The sequence below is a fragment of the Sesamum indicum genome, linkage group LG5, assembly GCF_026168435.1.
Source record: "Sesamum indicum cultivar Baizhima isolate 11 linkage group LG5, ASM2616843v1, whole genome shotgun sequence".
Lineage (NCBI taxonomy): Eukaryota > Viridiplantae > Streptophyta > Magnoliopsida > Lamiales > Pedaliaceae > Sesamum > Sesamum indicum.
In genome coordinates, this window is record NC_142661.1 from 18,007,243 (window position 1) to 18,029,793 (window position 22,551).

A 22,551-nucleotide genomic window follows, 5' to 3' on the forward strand; every position below is an offset into this window, starting at 1 on the left:
AAGGATGGTTGAAATTGTTGAAAAATTGTAAAAAATATCAGACGAGGTGGGTGAAAATATTTTACAAAATTGTAAGAGAAATTATTTACTTAGTCCGTAGAAAAATTTCAAAAAATAAGTAGAATTATAATTTATAATCCACAAGGTATGTTGGTCAGTTCACTACAAAAATTGAATGAAAAAAACCTAATAGAAACCAACAGATTGAGTTATAATTGTTGGATGACTATTAAAATCAGGGATTATTGGTAATTTCTCAAACAATGAGCCAGTATTTATAATTATGTCAAATATCATAAAAGCTCGTTGTAATTTACCGTGATTGTTATTTAACTTTCTTCTATTTAGGTTTGTTCGTCATTTTTTCTTTTGTTTTGTGAGGAATATGAGGAGAAAAAGACTGGAAATATTTGAAGAAGATATGGAACAATCCTTATACGCTGTGGAGAGTGGTGGAGAATTGTTGAGGTCAGTCTAAGTTAAGTCAAAATACTGAAAATATACATAAGATACGATGTTGTCTGATCTAAAGATAGCATAGCAATAAAAACAAACACGGTCTTAAAATTATTATTTTATTTTATTTTATTCATTAAGACAAAATATTTGGAAAAATCCTCCCACCAAATTTGGCTTATTCTAATGAAAATCCATTGAACACAAATAGCTTAACGTTTGATTGCCATATGCCACATAAATTGGGGACCCCCCTTCCCTCCACCCCCTAAACAAAGGGTAAATCACAACAACTTTTTATAAGATTTAATATAATTATGAATATTATTTTATTATTTAAAAAAATTATAAATACTGTCTAATATTTGATAAAAGTACGTAATTTTTCGATGAAGGTTTGAAATTATCAATTTGTCCTTACTATATTTTATTATTTTTTAATTAAAAATTATAACAAAAATCGGGTGGGATGCATGAAAAAATTATCTACTTACTCAATTAAAAAAATTCAATTTTCTTTTAAAATAAGTAAAATTATAATTCACAGTCTACAAAAATATTTTAGTCAGTCCACCACATAAAATGGGATTTGACTAATTATTAGACGATCGTTAAAATCAAGGAGATGGTACTTATAATTATGCCAAATATTATGGAATACCGTTGTAATTTATCCCAAAAACAAAGAAAAAACAAAAATTCATTTTTTGGATACACATGAAAATCGGCCAACCAGTACTTGGGAGTACACGTAAGCCCTAAAATCTAGAGAACCAATGATTTTTTGCCATCTCAGCTGACATGTTCATCAAAAGAAATTCTTGCATTTGCGAGCGGATGATGCTAAATTACTTTTACGTCTGCAGAAGTTTGTCAATTACATAAATGCCTCTATTTTCTAATACATAATGATTTAGGGTGTGTTTGGATTAGTTTATAAACTTCTCAAAATATTATATAAGATATCGATAAATATTTGATAAAATTTTTAGAGAACACAATTTTACAAGATCCAAAAATAAAATATTATAAACATACAAGATGTTCTAAATAAATTTAGCCAAACACCCTCTTATTAACTTTTTGTCGAAAATTATAGAGGCTTTTAATAAAGTTTATTCAATATGCATAAACCTTTGTTTTGGTATCCAATTAATATTAAACTGTCTTGAATACTAACTATCAGTACAAATTCGATGCATGTGCATAGTTTAAATTTTTATTATCTTTATTTAATTTCTTGAAAGTGGGTAAATAAACATTCTAGAGGGAATATTATTTCACAAAAATAATTTAAAAAATTATGAAATACATATAAAATTATAATTTATAATTTAAAATGGCATTTTGATTAATTTATTATAAAAATTTGATGGAAATCTAATGGATGAACTCGTTGTTACACGAATGTTAAAATTAGGAGAATATTAATTAAACAATAAGAATGTATTTATAATTACGCCAAATTTAAAAAAAGATGATTGTAAATTATCTTAAAAATAAATATATATTTATTTCGATCAATATACATTCTATCAAGCAAAGATATTAATTACTCTATCAATCTTAAAAATATACATTCTATCAATCTTAAAAATATCGAAGAATTTAAAACAATCCCAAAAATTTCAAATAATTTATTATTACAAATTTGGAATTTTTATTTTTAAATTCATGAATTCAAGGACAATGTGATTGAATTCGATATAAATAAGCATGACAGGAAAAAAAGACATTTCCCCCCTTTTTCTTTAATATAGATTAAATGTAAAAAAGCTAAATAGCATAAATTATATTAACAATACTATATTATAAATTCTACTATTAAGATTGATCCCATCATTTGATGTTTCATTCCATATAAAAACCCACAAAAATCTAAGTAATGCAACATAAAATTTAGGGGTAATTACAAGTTTTGATATAATTATAAATATCTCATCGTTGCTCGAAAAATTATTAATATTCTATATTTTTTATGTCTATCAAACAACTACTCTATTTCATTAATTTCTGTTAGGTTGTTATCTTTTTTTTTTTGTGATAAACTGACTCAAATCTCTTTGTGAATTATGATACAATTTACTTATTTTTTAAAATCTTTTAATTTTTTTTAGACTAGAAGGGCATGAAAAAATTCCACCTTGCCAACTTTTTTTTTTTACAAATTTTCAATTAGGAAAAGGTAAAGTGGATATTTTCAAACACCGTAAAAAAATTGCACAATTTCATCATATATCAGTGGAGAATAAATAATTTTTCAAATAATAAAAAATATTTGTAATTATATCGAATATTAAGGCAGCATACTGTAATTTATCCTAAAATTTAAATCAACACCTCTATTGGTTAAACGTGTTTCTTACGTGTATAAAATACGTACGTACAAAAAAAGAGATGATGTTTGAGGTTTCAATTTGAATTATACGGACGAAAATACGATTCTTTGGAACGTTCCATTTATTCGCCATAAAAATGTGATTGGAACTTTTCAAAATAACTGCTGAGAACTTAGATAAAATTCAAATCAATATGCCAACAAAGCCTTTAAGAGTTTCAAATTTCCAACTTCTATATAAATATAATTGATTTAATCCTGATTATGTTTTATTTTTAGATTAAATTTGCTGCTATCTATAAAAAGATAATATATTTTGTTGTTTTTTTTTGTACTTTTTACTATTAAATATAGTATATACGCACATGTAAAGTGTACGTATACTCGTTATCATCGTAATTTTATAACTATATTTTTAAATAATAAAATAAATAATATATATATATATATATATGTATAATACCCCGTAAATTATTCATACCATATTTTACTAACTACATTGGTAACATTGGAAGAAGAGAAGAAGGTTGAAACAGTCTGACACTAAAATAACAATAAATAAAGGCCCACGCACAAAGTATGTGGGCGAATAATGATAATTAAATATGTATTTATACAAATGTCAAAGGGCATTAATTAAAAATTAAAATCAAGAAAGGGAAAAAACATAATTAAATAAAATATAGGGGGTATTCAGTAAAAAATAAATGAATATATTTACATAATTAGTTTATACTGCGGAAAGTACAAAGAGAGAAGAATTTGACCCACCAATTCCAAACAACTGCACTCGTCTCTTCCTCTGTTCTCATCTCCACACCCTCACCCTCCATCCAATCTGGAGAGAGAAAACTTAGTGAGAGAAAGATTGAAGTATGTGTGTGTCTATATGTGTACGTATTCACTGTTTGCTATATGTACAGAATTCACCGGCTAATCCCAACCGCTTATCTGCCGCCTCCCGTGAATCCCATTTACTATGATTTTAGATATTTCTTACTTGTCTCAAGAAAAATCCCATTTCATTACACCTTAGGTTTTCTGGGTTTAGGTTATATAAATTGGAAAAGAGAAGATAAAGTGGAAAATGCTCTGCTTTTAGCATTTCTTTTCACGGTTTACTGCAATTTTGCCCTTTCTTGCAGCAGAAATTGTGGTGGAAATTCTTGCCCTTTTTTCTGGGATTTTTGTCTTTGGGGGGAATATGTTAAGCTTTTTCATGCAAGAAAGGAACTTTCTTTCATGTTTCGATGATTTCAAGGTAGTCTTCCTTTTTTCCTTCTTGCTCTAAAGTAGCCAGTCTTGATAGTTTCTGCTTTTTCTGGGGGTTTTTCAACCTTTTAGCCCCAAGATTTGGAGTTTATACTGAGTAAAGTACTTTTCAGGGTTTAGGGCTCTTACACATTTTTGCCCCTTTCTTGAATCCAATCAGCTGCTGATTTTCAGTTCTTGTCCAAACTTTCTTGAAATTGAGCTTTGCATCTTTCACAATTTTCACTCTGTTTGTAGCTTCCTGTTATAGTACTTATATCAATGTCTTCCTGTTTGAGTGGAGGTGGGAGAGCATACAGATTAGAACTTGACATATTCAAATCCCCCACAACTTCTTGGACTTCAAATTCATCATCACCATCTTCAACTCTCTCTGAATCCAGCAATTCCCCTCTTACAATCTCCACGAGAAAAGCCCGAACCCCACGAAAACGGCCTAATCAGACATACAATGAAGCAGCAGCCATTCTCTCCACAGCTTATCCCAAGCTATTCCCCACCAAACACCTCACAAAGCCTTGCAAATTCACAAAATCACACAATTCCAAGACTCCATTTTTATTTGAGCCCTCAGACGTGTTTATGCCTTTCCCAGTGATTGATAACTCAGAGTATTTGTTACACTACCCACCAATACTAGAAAGGCCCAATTCCCATATTGAGCCGAAGGGGTCGAATCCGTTTGAGAAATCATGCCAAAGTCCAGGGGAGATCAATTCACAGGGCAGTTTCTTGGATGTTTGTGATGAGTATGAAGAGGATTTTGATGCAGAATCGATTCTTGATGAGGAGATTGAAGAGGGAATTGATAGCATTATGGGAAAGTTGAGCATGGAAAACGGGCCAATGAACGATTCCAGTAGTTATAGTTATAGTTATAGTAGTACGCATACAAACACTTGTTCTTATGGTTATCCAGTAGGCCTAGGATTTGATCTTGGACATGGAATTAGAAGGGAGTTGAGGGCAATGAGAAACGTCGATAAGGGCGATGATTGGTGGAGGTTTCCTAGTGTAAATGTAGGCCATATCACTCAAAAATTGGCCAAAATTCCTGTGAACAAGAAGAAGAAAAATGTGGAAAAGAAGAGCTCAGAATCTGCCAGACAAGAGTCATTTCCCAGTACTAAACCAAACAAAGAGCAGTCAGCTAGTACAGCTTCTAGTGATGAGTCCATTCCTCAGCCAAACGCAGGATTGCTCCTAAAACTGAACTACGACAACGTTATGAACTCATGGTCCGACAAGGGTTCTCCGTTTTACAGCGATGCTCCAGGGGCAGAATCTGCCGGAAACGATGTCCAAGTATGTCATCTCGACTCCCGTCAAGGGAACAGTTTGGATTTTTTATTGCAAATTCATATTGTATCGTACCTTGTGCGTGCCAGGTGTATCCAATCTGCATTACATGAAAGATTCTATACACGTTACATGAACATACAGAGTGTAATGTGAAGTATAATACGAGATGCAACGCTGATCGAATTAAATTAAGCCGGTTGAATTAGGCTCTTCAAATTTTAAATCACCAAAGTAGTATTTTGATTTGTAAATATTAATTGTTGTCTTGACATGTTAGTAAGAATATAAGGTTAGTAGGAATGCCATTTTGTTACAACCAAAGGGGCTTCGGAATGTCCAACAAATACAATGTCGTTTTGGTGATTGCTTAGTTGTGACATGATTGGTTGGCGCAGGCGAGGTTGGCGCAGATAGACCTGTTCCCGGAGAACAGAGGAGAGAGAGGGACTACTGTGCCACGCTGTAAGGAAAAGCCGCGGACACGTGTCTCCTCCAAGAAAATCGGGTACCAAGTCAAAGAAGTCAACGCCAATCGACGGCCCAGAACCAAGGTACTATTCCTCACTCCTTTTTTCTTTTTCTTTTTATTTTTGTACAACAGTCAGTAGTCGTTGGTGAATGATTATAACATGATTATGTCATTTATTACTTAAAAGGGGTTGTTGGATAATAAATTATAGTTTTTATTATTTATTTATGACACATCATTACATATACATTCAATAATTCTTAAATTTTTTATTGGATAACTTATACTACTTTTTTTTAAAAAAAAAGACACTCCTCACTCGTGAGCATCAGTTTGTGACACCACCGCACTAATTCTTTTAATTGTGATTGGTTTTATTATCATTATTTTTTCTTTCAAAAACTAACTGTTGAGGCACGCAGTTCCAATGTGCATGTAATAACTAATCTTTTATATTTTATTGGTTAAAGGGCATTTTTGGCTTCACAAAAAAAATGTCTAGTGTTGTCGTTAACCGTTGTTTGTGAGATTGGAGGGTCTTTCCTTTTTATATTAGTATAAATGTGATGTGTTGATTTATATATTTTTATTCTTATTTATAATATAATTAAAAACGTGAAAAATGAACTATGCATATAAGGATACTATGTCATGACGGTCAAGACTTGGACCTAAATTTTACGATATGAATAAGATCTTCATCGTCTGACGAATTTTGACTTTAGCTTTTATTAATGATGTTTCAGGGAAACGTTGCAAGAGCAGCAACTTCTTCGTCCAAGGATGGGGCCTCAGGCTGATTGTTCAGGTTTTCCAATCTTCACTGTTTTCGTTTGTTGTTATTAGGTTTACTTCTCTTACAGTGGATATGGAGTTGTTCCAAGAAATGTTAGAGTAGGAACTACAACAGACTTCAAACAATCTCTCTATATATATCTGTAGAATTCTCTGGATTTTTTCTTGAACCTAGTTTTGTAGTTAACTTTTACCATGTTGTCTTTTTTATACGCGATAAGTAAATTATATTTATTGTATAATTGGTCTGAATTCGGCCAAATCAGATTTAGATAAGAATTCTGACTCTTATATTCCCGGATTTGTTTAAATATATACCTGAAATATAATAATTTTATATATTAATGTCTGACTAAGAAACATTTTTTGGTTCTTCAAATTTCAATATTTTGATCCATTTCGCACTATAAAAAAAATTGACTATTCCCTATATTATAGTGCACCACAGTTTAAAAACTGCAGTAAATCAATATATCTACCACAATCAGACTAAATCAATGCAAAATTTTAAATTTTGATTATGATTAATCAACGTTTTATAGTTATATCGATGGCCAAAATGCTTGCCACCATTTTAAACTGTAGAAAATATTCTGGCTTTACTTGTAGAAACAATTGTTAGTAGCTATTGTTAACTGTGATTAATTTGAATTTACTACAAATTTTTTACTTTCAACCATAGTAATTAATCTTAATAAAAAGTCATTTCTTCTAGTGTCGTATCTGAACACTTTATATTACATTTTATTTTAGGGAAATGCAATTTACTTCCCTGTGTTAAGAAAAATGAGCAACTTGCTCCCTGTAAAAAATAAAACAGCAATTTATCCCCTTGTGTTATCTGGAATAGAGCAAAATATCTCCTAGGTCAAGCGGTGCATTACACGCGCCTCATGTGCATCTGGATATAGTTTTTACCAATAAAAATATTATTATATATATTTAATTTAATATATTAATGTTATAAAAATAATATTTAATATATTAAATATTATATGTTTAGTTATATAGTATATATTTTTCCCTTTCTTCTTCCTTGGCCTGCCGCCGCCCCCTCCCCTTCCTCCTCCCATTTCCTCCTTTCTCCTCCCCCATTCCCCGCGCCCAGATCCACCCTCTCTCTCTCTCTCTCTATATATATATATATATATTGTATATATAAATACACATATAAATGATTTTTATTATCAAAGTATAAATTTAATAAATACAAATTTAATTATATAATTTATAATTTTAAATTTAAATAGTTGTTTTGAATAAATAAAATTTACACTGTTGATTTATTAGTTAAATTTGAATTGTAGATTCATCAAGATCCATCAGTGAATAAATAAAGATATAAATATTATTTTAAATTTTAAATTAAAAAAATAAAAAAAAGGCCTGCATAATTCACGAAATGCGTCGTGTGTAAATTGCTCTATTTCTGACAAACAAGGGGGTAAATTATTGTTTTATTTTTTACAAGGGTTAAATTATTCATTTCTATTAACACAGGATAAATTATATTTAACCCTTTTATTTTATATATACACATTATATATATAATAGAAATTGGAGTACATGGGACAGATATGGTTAATTACTAATGATTAGTTATAGGATGGAGATGAGGAATCTAATGTTAAATTGCAGCTACGGCGGCTTCTATCTTTAATCTTAAAATCTCTTTCTCCTCCTCATAATCCTAAAATATCACAAACATAATCTATACTTTATTCCACAATTTAACGAAATAAAAATTGAATTTCAATTCAAAGCTGCTTATCTAATAATAATAATAATAAGTAGTAAAAGAAGAAGAATTTTAACCTCTTTCTGCAACTGGTTTACCCAATTAATAAATAAAAAGGAAAGTCAAAATAATAAAATAAAACTGAATTTCCCTATCCACGAGATTTAGAAAGATCATCTGCATTTTTTGTTTAATGATTCATTCATATATTTCTAAGTAATGGACCCCACAATCCATCAAAATTCAAAAACTTTCAACCCTATATATTGGTAAAAAGTAATTATATGTTGGTAAAAAGTAATTATGGGCCTTGTTCTTATTTGTTGGGTGAAAATCCCATTAGTGAGCCCAAGCCACCACAAGTGGTTTATGCATAGAGAGGACACTGTGTCAGAGAAGGGTCATTTGTTATTTGGGCTCACTAATGGAATTTTCACCCAACAGTGGTACCAAAGTCAGGCTCTCTTTTTTTTATGATCGGTAAAATCGTTTTCATTTCTCAGCGAAATAACTTCTTGATTTTTGCAATTTTTGTGATCATTGCTTAGTGTTTATTTCTGAAGATATGATATTCTTTTATTCTGAGCTTATTTCACTGTGTGTGATCTTTTACATACGAATATTTCTCTGATATTGTTCAGTGCACAAATACTGCTTTGTGGGATGAAATATTTCTGCTTAGTACGATCTTTTTTTTTTTTTTAACCGCTTAGTATATCCTTCAACCATTGCTAATCCCTCACTTGACTGAGCCCTTGAGACTGTTGAATATTAGGTTGAGGTTAAGCTAAGGCCCGTTGAGACTCACAATTTTTTTGTTTTTTGGCTATGAATTGTACCCTTTCTCAGAAAGTTTCTATCTTAATTAAAATTGTTTTAAGTTATTGGCCAATCGAATTAATTTGGGCAGGTTCTTTTAGTATATTTTTGTCATATTATAAGCCTAGGGCGTTGAAATTGTTGTGTAAGATTCGAGCCTATAACATGTCTTTTCTCTAGGGTTGTCGTTGGTAAGAAGAAAACGAGTCATACGCAGGCTAATTTCCATTTGTTACTGATGTGAAATTTTTTTTTATTAAAATAGAGTAATCATATATTAGTTGGACTAAAATTCATATCAAGAAATTTAATTTATCAATTAAATTATATTCCGATGTGTTTGGCAGAATTCTCAAGCAATCATTTCCAAATTTTAACTATGGTTATAATTAGGGTTTTGGGCAACTTAAGCTTTAAATTACTTATTGGTTAATCATACTCTTAAACGCGTTTCGCAACACACGCACAAAAAAATATTAATTTTATGCTACGCTATAAATAACCACTGTTTAAAAATTGTGATTAATCATGGTCGAATAAAATTCATATTTGTGACCAAAATATTTACTATAGTGTTAATTATGGTTACTATTTTGATCTCACTCGCAGAAACAACAACTAATACTAGTTAAGGAATAATTTTTTTTTTAATAATAATAATTGATCGTAGTGAAAAATCATATTTCTTCTAGTGTAATATAAAGAACAATCACTTTTGAATTGTGCAAATGCAATAATCTGCATTTTATAAAAGTAATATTCAGAATTCTTGGCCAACCATAATTTTACGGAAGCAATTATATCAAAACAAATTCTTGTAAAATCAATTAGACGATAATTCATTTTTTCATAATTAAATATTCAAATTCACTCAAGAAAAAATCGTTAAATTCTACCTATAGAGGAGGGAGTAAAAGACAAGAAAAATTTAAAAATAAAAAACAATTAATAGGTGAAAAAATAAAAGGAATTAAACATGATATTTATTTACGGATTTATTCAGAAAATAGGTAAAACTACAGACTAACCACGATAACAATAAAAAGAGAAAATTACTAATAAAAAATACAGAACCCATTATTATAAACCTAAAAAAAATGGAAAATGTGAAATCTAATTTAGTCAGTAGCTCATAGGACTGTCTGGATCATTCAGTGCAGCTATAGCAGCTTCTATCTTTACTCTCAAGGTATCCTGCTCCTCCTCATCTCCCTGAAAAATTCAGACATAATTAAACTTTTATAATATAATTTAAGAAATTAATTAAAAGACTAAATAAAGACATACACATTTATATAAACAACACAAACCCTATTTACAGAATGCAGTTTAATGTTAGGTTTAATTATACAGACACTTCATATTAATTACAAAACTACATATACACCCTTTGAGGGGCCGTTACTGCAATGTAATTCATTACATGTTTGTAATAAAATTTCACCACTGAGTATATAGTGTACTTGAAATGACTTTTGCCTACTAATGATAATTTCTATAGACCATCTAGAATATTTTACCAATTATTGATTAGATAAATAAAAAAGATTACTACTTATCAGCTTTATTAAAATGTATATTTAAAAAAAAAAAAGCTTTATTAAATTATACATCTATTTAGAATCATCATCATATCATATAATTTAAAAAAAAAAAGAGGAGGTCTATTACTTGTGGTCCAATTGATGGACCCTCCCCCACTAATAAAAAAATAAAATTTTTTGGACACATTAAACCCAGCATAACTCCAATAATTGTGGGCTATAATTGTAATTTTAATAACCGGAGACTATTAAAATATAAAATTCTTTGAAATAACATATTTCTTTTAATACTACATTCAGACGACATAGTGTTTAGTCGAGTCAAACACATTATTGTTCAAATTTATTTAAATTACTATTTAATTTGAAAATTTTGGCTTTGACTATTGCTCCATTCGAGTTCAAGCGAGGTTTAATTAAATTAGATATGAATTGATCTTGAGTAATTTGATTTTTGTTTTAAATATATTTATTTTAGGATAAACTATAGACACCCCTTAAAATTAGGAAAAAATGCACAAAGAACCCCTATCTTTTGCAAAATTACAGCTACACTCCTAGAGGGTGTTAGTTTAATTTTTTTCAAGGGGTATTTGTGTAAGTTTAATCCTGAACAGGGGTATACTCATAATTTTATAAAAATAAGGGGTGCTTGTATATTTTGATCTAATATGAGGGGCTATTAATGTAATTTGCCCTACATTTTATTATATTTGCACGAATTGAATCGTTGAGCTCAAAAGCTTATAGGATAAAAAATATTATTCTAAGTTTGGTATGTTACGATAAAAAGAAAAACTCAAACGAGTTTTTATTAACGTATTTAAATCGAAAGCCCAATAATTTAATTTTATTTTTCTGTACTAAAGATAAAGGAGAAGTGAAAGAGAGGAGAGGGTATAAATACCTCAAGGAATACAGTCTTCAAAAGCCTTCCGGGCAAAGCATTGATGCTGCAAGTAATGATTTTGAGCTTCAAAGATTCAAAGGCTTCACACAACTTTATCATTGTGTCTCTTCTTTTACTGCATTCCAAGCTCACCACTAATGTCTTCTCTCCCATCTTCGATACTCTTAACTGCAAATTATTAATATATATATGATCATCACAACCTAATAATTCGCCATTTTATTAAAAAATTAAAAAGTCATGTAATACAGTAAAGTTCAACAACCAATCATGGTCATCTAATATTCATGTTTTTTTTTCTTCATTAATGTCTTTGACTGCCTCCATCTAATACGATATATTATATTATTTTTATTTAATGTTAGACAGTAACACGTTCAATAATTTAGAAGGAAGGTAACCTCGATTTTAATTATATATGATGATTCCAAGTACGACATTCAATTATTTGATCTAAAAAAGCATATGGGCTCGTTTTTAAAAATAACTTTGAAAAATGTACCCTGCACTGGGCCTTTGTAGACTCTGGAGGCCATTATACGAGTTTTGTTTGTTTCTATGAAAAATTATAATTTTCCTTTTGTAACTTAGAGTGGGGTGGTATTTTTTTGTACTATACGAATCGATTTTCGCAATCGATAATTTTAGTATTTTTTTGGTTAATTTGGTTAAAAAAAAGTTAAAAATTGTCAAAATTTTGAAGTTATAAGATTTAATTACGAAAATCAATTTTGTCATAATTAAAAGTACTCTTCATAAGTTACAGGACCAAAATCTTGTCCGCTTTAATCGTACCGGTACAAATTTTCAAAAAACATAGCAAGTAAGAGATTTTTGTTTTTTTTTTTAATGACTTATATGACAGAAGATCATGGGCTCCTTGAAAAAGAAAAGAAAATAGGAAAAACCCACCTCAAGAACTTCAACAGGAGAAGGCATGATGAACAATGTTGAGGCAGCAGAATCACAAGAATGGTCCATTCTTGTTCTCTTAGGCTTAGACAAAAACACTGTATGACCCTCTTCATCAATCTCCAATTTCCCACTGTTTGGTGACAGTGACATCCCTGATTCCAATTCTGAAATCTCATCATGAATTCTCCTCTCCTCATTCTGGAGTGATTTGATGTACTCAATTGCATCTCTGATAATTGATGCCTTGTCCATCTACATCAATTGCGATTTCCCAACATCATCAAATTATTGATCAGGATTAAATTATACCAATTCCACTTCAACTAATTAATGAACTACTGTACTATATAATTCCAAGTGGCGATTATAATATTACATTGTATTATATTATTTGTCTTATTACAATGGGGGACCATAATATACCTTTGTAATGTTGGGAACAACTGATCTTAGTGCATACAACCTCTGGTTGAGCTTCTTCCTCCTATTCCTCTCCGAGACTATGTTCTTCGACGCCAACGACGCCGAGTTCGCCCCGTCTGGCGAGCTCGAGTCATAATATGCAGATAGGGCTTCGTCGAAGAAACTACAAAACCAAATAAACAAAGTCAATGCCTCGAAAGTTCAAAAAACTTGCACAGAGATAATACACACAGATCAGAACGCACCCGTCGAATTCCTCAGTTTGAAGGAACATATTGGTTTCCCAGTAGTTTGCGTACTCATAATCAATGTTCTCCATGACTGCCGTCTGTGTAGATTTGGGGGGGGGGGGGGGGGTTTAAGAATGCTTTTCGTGGGAGTGTGAAGAAGAAGTTGAGAATTTCTTGTTTTGGCAAGCTTACAAAGGTGGGGTTGGGGCATATATATAGTGTCACTTTATAATATCACGTGGGGTATTGTGGATTCTCTTTTTCCAAAGAAATGGAGGACACTGTAGTTGGTTGCCTAACTTTCTCCGGATGATCCTGGCCGTCTATTCATCCCTCGTTTATGTATAGGGTAAGTTATATTTTATTATTCGAATTATATCTATTTTTTATATTTTTTTATCGATTTTTTTTTGTATTAATTTATCATTTCAATTTTGTGAAAATTGCACTTTGCCACATCTTATCATGAAATATCACATATTGTGCATATATGAAAAATATCACATCACACAACTCATAAATATTACCTGTGCACTGCATATGATTTTTTTCGACAAAAAACTTGATTGAAAAATAGTTATAAATGACAAAGTATATAATTCATAAAGTTAAGATGATAAGTTGACACAAAAAAAAGTTTAGATGCCTTGAGGTTGTAAGTACATCGATTGTTTACTGACGTATACAAATATTTCTTAAGGTACATTACTTTATATCCCTAAAAGGGTATATCAATAATTTCATTAAATGTGTAAAGTGTTTATATAATTAAACATAGCCTCTGAGAATGTGGATGTGATGTATCCTAATCATTATCTTCCACGTGTCGTAAATAATAATCTTTGGAGTTTGATGCTATGTTTGTTTAAAAGAAAAGCAATTTATTAAAAGAAATTGTAGGGCGAAGGGTCGGAGACAACCTGAGTTTGTACTGAATTCAATAATTACACTCTTTATAATTAAAGATGCTCATTAAGACCCTAATCTAACTGTAAATACGTTTTTCTCCCTCAAATTATTGATCAGATTTTCTGGTGATTCAGAATGTATGTACATACATTGTGATTTCCTTTATTCACAATTTATTTGTAAATAATTATTTAAAATAATAAATTGATCAATACGTACGGTACATATAACATATTACTTCTTACAGTCCTGGGTTTGGTGAATAATTTAAACTACTATTGCCCATTAAATTATAAATTGGGTATATTCGTTATCCAATTAATTTAAATAGATTTAATTAGTGTATGGTAGAAGTTTCAACCATCAATATTTTTATCCTTAATCAACATTTCGTATCTTTTTTAGTGGTACTTAGCACCTCGTATCTTTTCACTTTTTGTCAATACTTCACATCTTTATTTCAACGTTACTTCGCATCTTTAGAGTAGTACTTCGTATCGACACTTTGTGTTTTTTGGGCACTATCTCGTATTTTTCTCACCGTTGGACGATACTCTGTGTCTGTCTTCATATGTTTGGTTAGTACCTTCTACCTTTCTCATTATTTAATGATATTTCATATTTTCACTTTAGCGGTACTTTGGGTCTTTTGAGCAGTACCTGCGAATTACACAGCCCGTGCCTATAAAAATAGGTCATTATTTTAAGTTTGCATGGAAAATTTTTAATTCAGATTAAGTTTGATCATACCTAAATTCAATGTTTTGAAATTTAGATTGTTAATCGAACGAAAAAATTAAATAGGTTAGTATGGGTCATTGGTTTAATTATTGGGTCAACCGTGATTCGCAAGGAGCGATCATGCTAAGATCACCAACTGGACAATTGTGCAATTCTAGTACGACTTATACCATGATGTCTTAGTTTCGTGGTTAAATTTGAGGTCATAATTTTTTAAGTCTCATCAAATGTGTGGATATTTATCTCATTTTATGTGAGATCAATTATTTTTAGTATATTAGTATATTGATGCATATTAATACATGTAATTATCACCTTAATTGGGCAAAAATACCATTGCTACTTATCACTTGTGCGATTAAATTGCTCGAATCTTACAATATTCTAATGAGGAACTTTTCACATGTCCGAATTTTTCTCATGACTAAATTAAATAGATAAAAATTGCCAAAGATTTTGAGTATGTACAAAGTTTTGATTTCTATATAATATATGAATTGGTCATGTTTTTGTGATGGCTTAAGACTTTAGAATGTAGATAAATAAAATAATTGGTATTTGGTCACATGCAAGTTACATTTACGCAACCCACTCAGACATATTTTAATATTATTCTAGAGACGTGAAATATCGATTTTAACAAACGCCTAACATCTCGTGCTTAGCAGATTGCACCAAAAAAAAAAAGAAAAGAAAAAATAGACTATTATCTTTATTTTTTTGAAATAAGAGTGATAAATTATTATTAATTAAAATAAATTAATTACAATCATTCTTATCAAATATCATTATAATATTCATATTTTAATCAATAATATCGAATATACTAAATCTAACCAATACCTACTATTTAAAAAAAACACAATTAAAATATATTTTTATTTCATTAAATATGCTGAAAACTGAAAATAAAAATAGAAACAATAACAAATGGGTTTGATCTATTCATAAGTCGGCTAATGGGAACCGGACTTAATTAGTTTAATTGTGGGACTCTAATTAATGGTGATTAGAAAGAGGTGTACAATTATTGGCTGCACGTGTTACTGCCACTCATCCGCATTATTAATTTATTACTATATTATTAAAAGAAGGGACATTAAGGGACACATAATTATTTCCTCAATAATTGATATGTTCATGGGCTATACTAAATACAAAAATATTTCATACACTCTAAATGTTAAATTCATAATATAATATTTATCCCACTCAGATAAATAAATATAAAAATTTTAAATATTGATCATGGTTAATTTATAATTTTTTAAATTTATCTAGCTATTGTCAAAATTTTATTATGAATTTCAATTATAATTAATATTTTGATATTACTTGTAAAAATATAGTTTAAAAAAATTATGCAATTATGATTAATTAGTATCTATCCCAATCACTACAAAAAAATTAAAAAAATGAAAAATTAGTGATAAAAGAATTTAGTGACAATTTTAATAATATCACTAATTGTATCAATTTATTCACAATTTTTGTCATAATAATAGATTTTAAAGTTTTTACAGTGATAATTATTTTATAAAATTTACATTCAAAAAGAATTAGTGACAATATTATGCTTTAAAAGTGTCACTTGACACAATTACTGAAACACGTACGCAGAGTGACAATTTATTGATAATAATAACTTATTGTTACAATATTTATATTATCGTTTGAAGGTAACTAAAAAAAATATTTATATTATCGCTACAAAAATGTTATTAATTTTTTATAGTGATAATTTTATATTACTAGTAAATATATAATAATAAGATTAAATTATTATCACTCAACCTATATTATTTTATAATAATTTTAAAAATATTATTTAATATCGTGTTACCAATATTTATTTATTAATAGTGAATATTGTACTTTTATCGGTGTTGATTATACCAAAAAATTATATTTTTTTAATGATAGCAAAAAATCACAAGCTATAGTTTTTATGCTAATGATTGTTGATCTCAAGGTCACGAGACAAAACTGGTCATCTCAAAGCTGGCGTAAGATAAATTCTAATTCTTTTATTTTTATTTCATTAATTGATATTTCGGCAAACCACATTAATTAATTTAATTGTCACGTGTCGTTTGAAATAAGTTAGACTCTCTTTTCTTAAAATTTAATGTAATTATACGTAAATTTCATGTAGTTTGAAAAATTACATCTAACACCTCTAAGATCTGCTGTTATCTAACAAATAAGTCCTCCCATTAGTAAAATTCGCTGAATTTGCTGACATAAACAAAAAAATTGAATAAAAATTGATATTTACCCTTGATTAACTTATTAATGATTTATTGCATGTCAAATAACTTTTAAAAAATTACATCTAGCACCCTTGAGATTTGCTTCCGTCTAACAAATTACTCCCTTCGTTAGTCAAAATTCAACAAATTTGCTGATATTAACAAAAAATCAAAAAAAAAAAAATCTATACTTACCCCCAATTGACTTATTATTGTCTTATTGTAGGTCAAATATATTTTTTTTTTTGTTTTGTGATCAAATTACCGTCATACTTCATGCGTTAATACATATGAGCCGTTATAAGAATTGTTTAATGCGAACAAATTTTTATTTAACCTACAATAAGGTAGTAATAAGTCAATCGAGGGTATATGTCATTTTTATTAAATTTTTTTGTTAATATAAGCAAATTTAGTGAATGTTGACTAATCGATTGACTAATTTGTTAGACGGAAGCAAATCTCATGGGTGCTAGATATATTTTCTCAAACCACAGGGGGTCTACATGTAATTACATCAAACATGAGGGTGTAATTAGCCCAATATTTAATTGCACTACAAAAAAATAGCTTAAAACTATAAAAAAAATTGATGCTAAAATCAACATAGAGCTAATTAGCAAGTAAACTTCTCATCAAATTCATTATTAATTAATCTAAATTAGTAACAAATTTTATTATTTTTAAAAATATATATATCATTGCTATTAGCATTATTTCTTACAGTATTATATGCCAATGAAACATTTAGACTCACGTTAAGTATTCAATAATATTTATTTAATGAATAAAATTTTATAATGTAATAAGGTACTGGAACTAGCTTCTATTTGCTTTTTTTTTTTTCAAAAGAATTATAGAGTAATCTTACAGAGGTCACTTTTCTATTTAATTTGTTTGTAGAATATAGTAAACATATTTTATAAATTTAAGGCTCTATTTTGTTTTATATATATTATTTTTATTATGACCATTAGAAAGAATAGTGCAACCCACAGAAGCCCATTGGAAACACAGATTCCGTTTTGGGCCTTAATTGTCCTAAAACTTCTAATTAGAAGGCCCAAAATTTTATTTCATCATAAATCTTTTTATTTTTTTTGTAAATAACAGTCGATTCATTATTATCATCTATTACATTCAAATTCAAATACTATGAAAAGTATATAATTATATTTATAGAACTCAAACCCCACGACTTCTTAGTTGTGAAGCCTCCACTTATCGATTATGAAGCAAGCTTCATTAGCATCATAAATTCTTTTCGTCGTATTGATAATTGTACGGTTCTGACTAGAGTTTTGTCTATGATGCAAGGATACCGATGTGCATACAATGAAGTATAATTTTATAAAGGAATAATTACACTATTATTTTTTTAGGTTTGCTGTAATGATATAATATTTTTTTATTATTTAAAAATTTATATCTAGTATTCTTGACGTTTATTTTCATTCAATACATAAATCCCTCCGTTGTTTAAAATTCATAATTGCTGATATTGATAAAAAAATTGAATGAAATGTCATATTTATCTATCGATCGACTTATTATGGACTTTACTGAAAAAAATACTATTCGCTACAATATTAATGGCTATGACTAAAACTAGATGCAAAAACTAATTTTTCCACCATATAAGAAATACTTGTTACAACTAAGAGTCATGATAAAAATATTTGCCATGGTGACATGTTTTAGTCACAATTGCAAAAACCATGACCAACAACCCTTTTACGGCATCGTCAATAATTATTTGTTATGGCTATTCATTATTAATCATTACAATTAGTCATAGTTAAATGTTATATTTCTTGTAGTGCTTACTGTAGGTTAGATAAAATATTTCGATCAAACTATCTTTATAAGGATAAAAATATACCTCTTTATATTTATTAGTGCGTGGAGACATATAAGATTACGTCACTACAAAAAATACAATATTTAATTACGACTAATTGTCATGGTTAAAAATAAAATAGTCATAGTAAATAGTTATTGACCACGGCCCTCTACAAGAGCGGGTAAAACATTTGTCATGGCTAAAAGCCATGGCAAATATCTTTGCAATGGTCTTAACCATGAGAAATAACTATTTTTTGGTGGTAAATCTATGTTTTTGCATTGGTTTTTATTTAACTATGACCAATAAAAACTATTTACCATAATTTTTAGTCCATAACTATTAAAATTATAATCAATAATCATTTTTTTTCTAGTGCGTAATTTGGTCGTATTGATTATTGTATGCAATTGGAGTCTGGTCTATGATGTAAGGACACGAATACCACGTGCATACAAATTATAATGATGCGTAATTGTGATAAATCAGATACTTTAATATGAATTAATAAGTAATTATTCGGTATTATATTGGTCTATTATTTTTTCGTTATTTCTTTATATGTTTTTTTCTTAACTTGGATTCTTTTTCTATCTTCTCTATTCCTCCAACTTCCAAATCTCTTTCTCTTCTCTTAATAATTTATTCTTTGAAATATTTATTTTGATTTATTCAATTGAAATATATATTTTTTTAGAAAATATTGTTTGGACATTACTAAAAAAACTAAGTGAATTTTTTAGATAAAAAGTTAATCTTTAAAATCAAACAACTAATCTTTTTAGAATTTAATTACCTGTACACATATATTTTAGTGTACCACACACACTAATATATATTACAAATGTATATAATAAGTATGCAATATTGATGTAGCTAAGCTTCAAACAAATTGATTGCAGACTTATGTTTGAGCAATTTATAATTCTACATCATTTTTTTTTTGCAACGAGATGCATTTTAGGATAAAATCATATGATTCATATGGAGTAAGATTGGATAATATAACTTGTGCAATAAGACACTGATCGAGTCGCAAACTACATCAAATATAAATATTTGTAATTATATAATTTGTAACACATTCACAAAATATTGGTGAAAATATTATGAGAAACACATTTCATATGAATTATGGCATTGTATTTACCGCTATGAGTGGATTTTGATATTGCAGGAAAAGACATTAGGAAAAAAAAATAAAAATAAAGAAAACTAGCAAAAAAATATTAAATGACAATTTAAATAATTACATACTATGGTGACAAGAATTTTTGCAATTGTTATTAATAAGAATTATTGATAAAAAGTTGTTAATTGTCAGATTAAAGACAATTAGCGATCCATATATATTGACTTTCCGGTGTCAATAGTTGTATCACTTATTATTTAAAATAATAGTTTTTATTATTAATGATTATATAATGATAAGATCATTTATTATTAATTAATACATATTTTTAGTGATAATTTTGAAAGTGTTATTTAATAATTTGTCATTAATATTGTATGTTGACTGTTGTTGCAGTGAGTAGAACATATATATTTGAGAGGAAAAAACTTATCCAGAAAAATAAAAAAATGAATCTGATTAAATGTATAAGGAATCCTATTGTTCAGTTAGTCTGAAAAAGTTTATTTTCTAGATTTTATTGAAAGTATACTTGTGAAATATTATTAAGTTGGACGTGTCCAAAAGTTACCAACACATCGTAAATGGCTAAATTTTCTGTGTTAGCTTCTATTACATATTTATTCTATTTAACATATATATATATATATATTATGCATATAAATATTATGTTATTTATTTTAATTATTTAAAAAATTTATATATATAATGTGTCTATATTTAATAGAATTAAAAAAACACAATAATTTAGAATAAAATATTCATTTCACACTATTAGCCGTATCGAAGTAGTCTTACTGTTGTCCTTACTTCCTATTCCTTAATTTTGGCCAACCATTAAAATCCAAATTAAGGAAACAGTACTGTTTGTTACTGGTAATAAATACTGATCTAGAGCAAGCATAACGAGAGAGAGAGAGGGAGAGAGAGAGAGAGGGGGGGAGAGAAAACGAAAAGGGCTAAATAAATTAATAATTTGTTTTTAGTTCTTTTGTTTGAGAAAAAAAAGGTAAATTACAGCCATATCTTCTAAAATTTGATATACTTATAAAATATCTTCTCGTTGGTAGAGAAATTATAAGAAACACATTCTAACAAACACATTCCATTAGTCCCCGTCGGGCTTTCATTTAATTTTGTGGTGAATTGTTCAAAATAACATTTTGAATTATAAAATATAATTTTATATACTTTTTAGAATCTATGAACTAATATTCTCTATGGATTATTTATTATATTCCACCCCATACTTTGTTTTTTTTTACATTTTTCCAAATATTTTTTTGAACAAATAAAAATTTCAGTAAAGATACAATAGCAATTTTCATGTTACCGTTTAGAGACTACATAATTATTTTTTATTTTAGGTGGATGTTTATATTTTTTCAAATATAGAAAATATTTATAATTATGTCAAGATTTATTGGAGATAATTATAATTTACCATTAAAAAAATAATGAAAATGCAAGAAGCCCACTTGTCTTTTCTCTTGGCATTAATCCTATGACCTTGAAAAGCAACGTGAAGCGCAACAAAGATGGGAATGTACGGTTAGCCATCAATCACCACTCCTACACAAATATGCTAAAGCATAATTACATAAACAAAACACAAAGATTTGTCCTAATTATTCCACCAGACAAATCCGACAATGAGGCGGCCGGCAATAGGGGCAGCTTCTTAACGTTTTCAATACCTTTTGTTCCTTAACCAAATATTCTAATCAATCCCAAATTCACTTGTTTACATATAATTAAGTGAAAGAAGCTTGTATGTACATGGAGGATAAGCCAAAGCAGGTCAAGTAATGAATCTTTCTTTCAACTTAAAAGTTGAATAATTTGGCCTAACGTAAACGCCAATGGAATCCAAGAAATTTCCGTTAGTTGTTAATGAAAGGGGTCAAATAACAATGATATATCGAGCTAAAAGTTTGTAGTTGTTTGATTGGTTATCCTATATTTGTAGTCTTTTATTTTTTTAAAAAATAATTCTTATATAGTATAATGAGATTCCCCTTTAAGATGATGTAGTTTGCTTGATTTACCTTGGGGAAGAAAGTAAAAGACAGCGAGACGGTTAGATTTAGTCCCTATTTCTTACTCATGTGATGTCCGGTAGGGCAGATTGGAGACTTTGCTTTCTTTACTCATGTCGTTTAACGTTTCATTCGATTTCAATCGGTATTAAAAATGTTGTATCCAACCCGTCTTTCAATAATTGTTCCTCTCGCTTTGAATTCAGGGTTTTTTATAGAATAGGTAAAGAAATGGTATCGTTTCAACCAAATGGATGCATGACAAGACATATCATACATATGTAGTCCTAAAATGAGGAAAATTAACAAAAGCATTTGATATATTCTTTATCTAGTCAATAAAATAATTACAATGGATAAGTGGAAATTCTTGGGACTCTTGTCACCAATGCAAGTTTCTTACCAGTTTATGGCTCTTTAAACA

The 22,551-nt window shown here is 28.8% G+C and overlaps 2 protein-coding genes across 2 annotated transcripts; one reads left to right on the top strand and one right to left on the bottom strand.

Moving 5' to 3' along the window:
* Window positions 1-3,559: 3,559 nt before the first annotated feature.
* LOC105161664 (protein CHLOROPLAST IMPORT APPARATUS 2) lies at window positions 3,560-6,825 on the top strand. The gene is made up of 3 exons (XM_011079436.3): window positions 3,560-5,371; window positions 5,764-5,919; window positions 6,584-6,825. The coding sequence occupies exons 1-3, from the start codon at window positions 4,328-4,330 to the stop codon at window positions 6,635-6,637; spliced, it is 1,254 nt and encodes a 417-aa protein (XP_011077738.1). The 5' UTR covers window positions 3,560-4,327; the 3' UTR covers window positions 6,638-6,825.
* Window positions 6,826-10,150: 3,325 nt separating this feature from the next.
* On the bottom strand, window positions 10,151-13,365 carry LOC105161790 (transcription factor bHLH35). The gene is made up of 5 exons (XM_011079604.3): window positions 13,227-13,365; window positions 12,982-13,144; window positions 12,556-12,810; window positions 11,641-11,811; window positions 10,151-10,401 (listed from the first exon to the last, which is right to left on the bottom strand). The coding sequence occupies exons 1-5, from the start codon at window positions 13,298-13,300 to the stop codon at window positions 10,312-10,314; spliced, it is 753 nt and encodes a 250-aa protein (XP_011077906.1). The 5' UTR covers window positions 13,301-13,365; the 3' UTR covers window positions 10,151-10,311.
* Window positions 13,366-22,551: the final 9,186 nt, after the last annotated feature.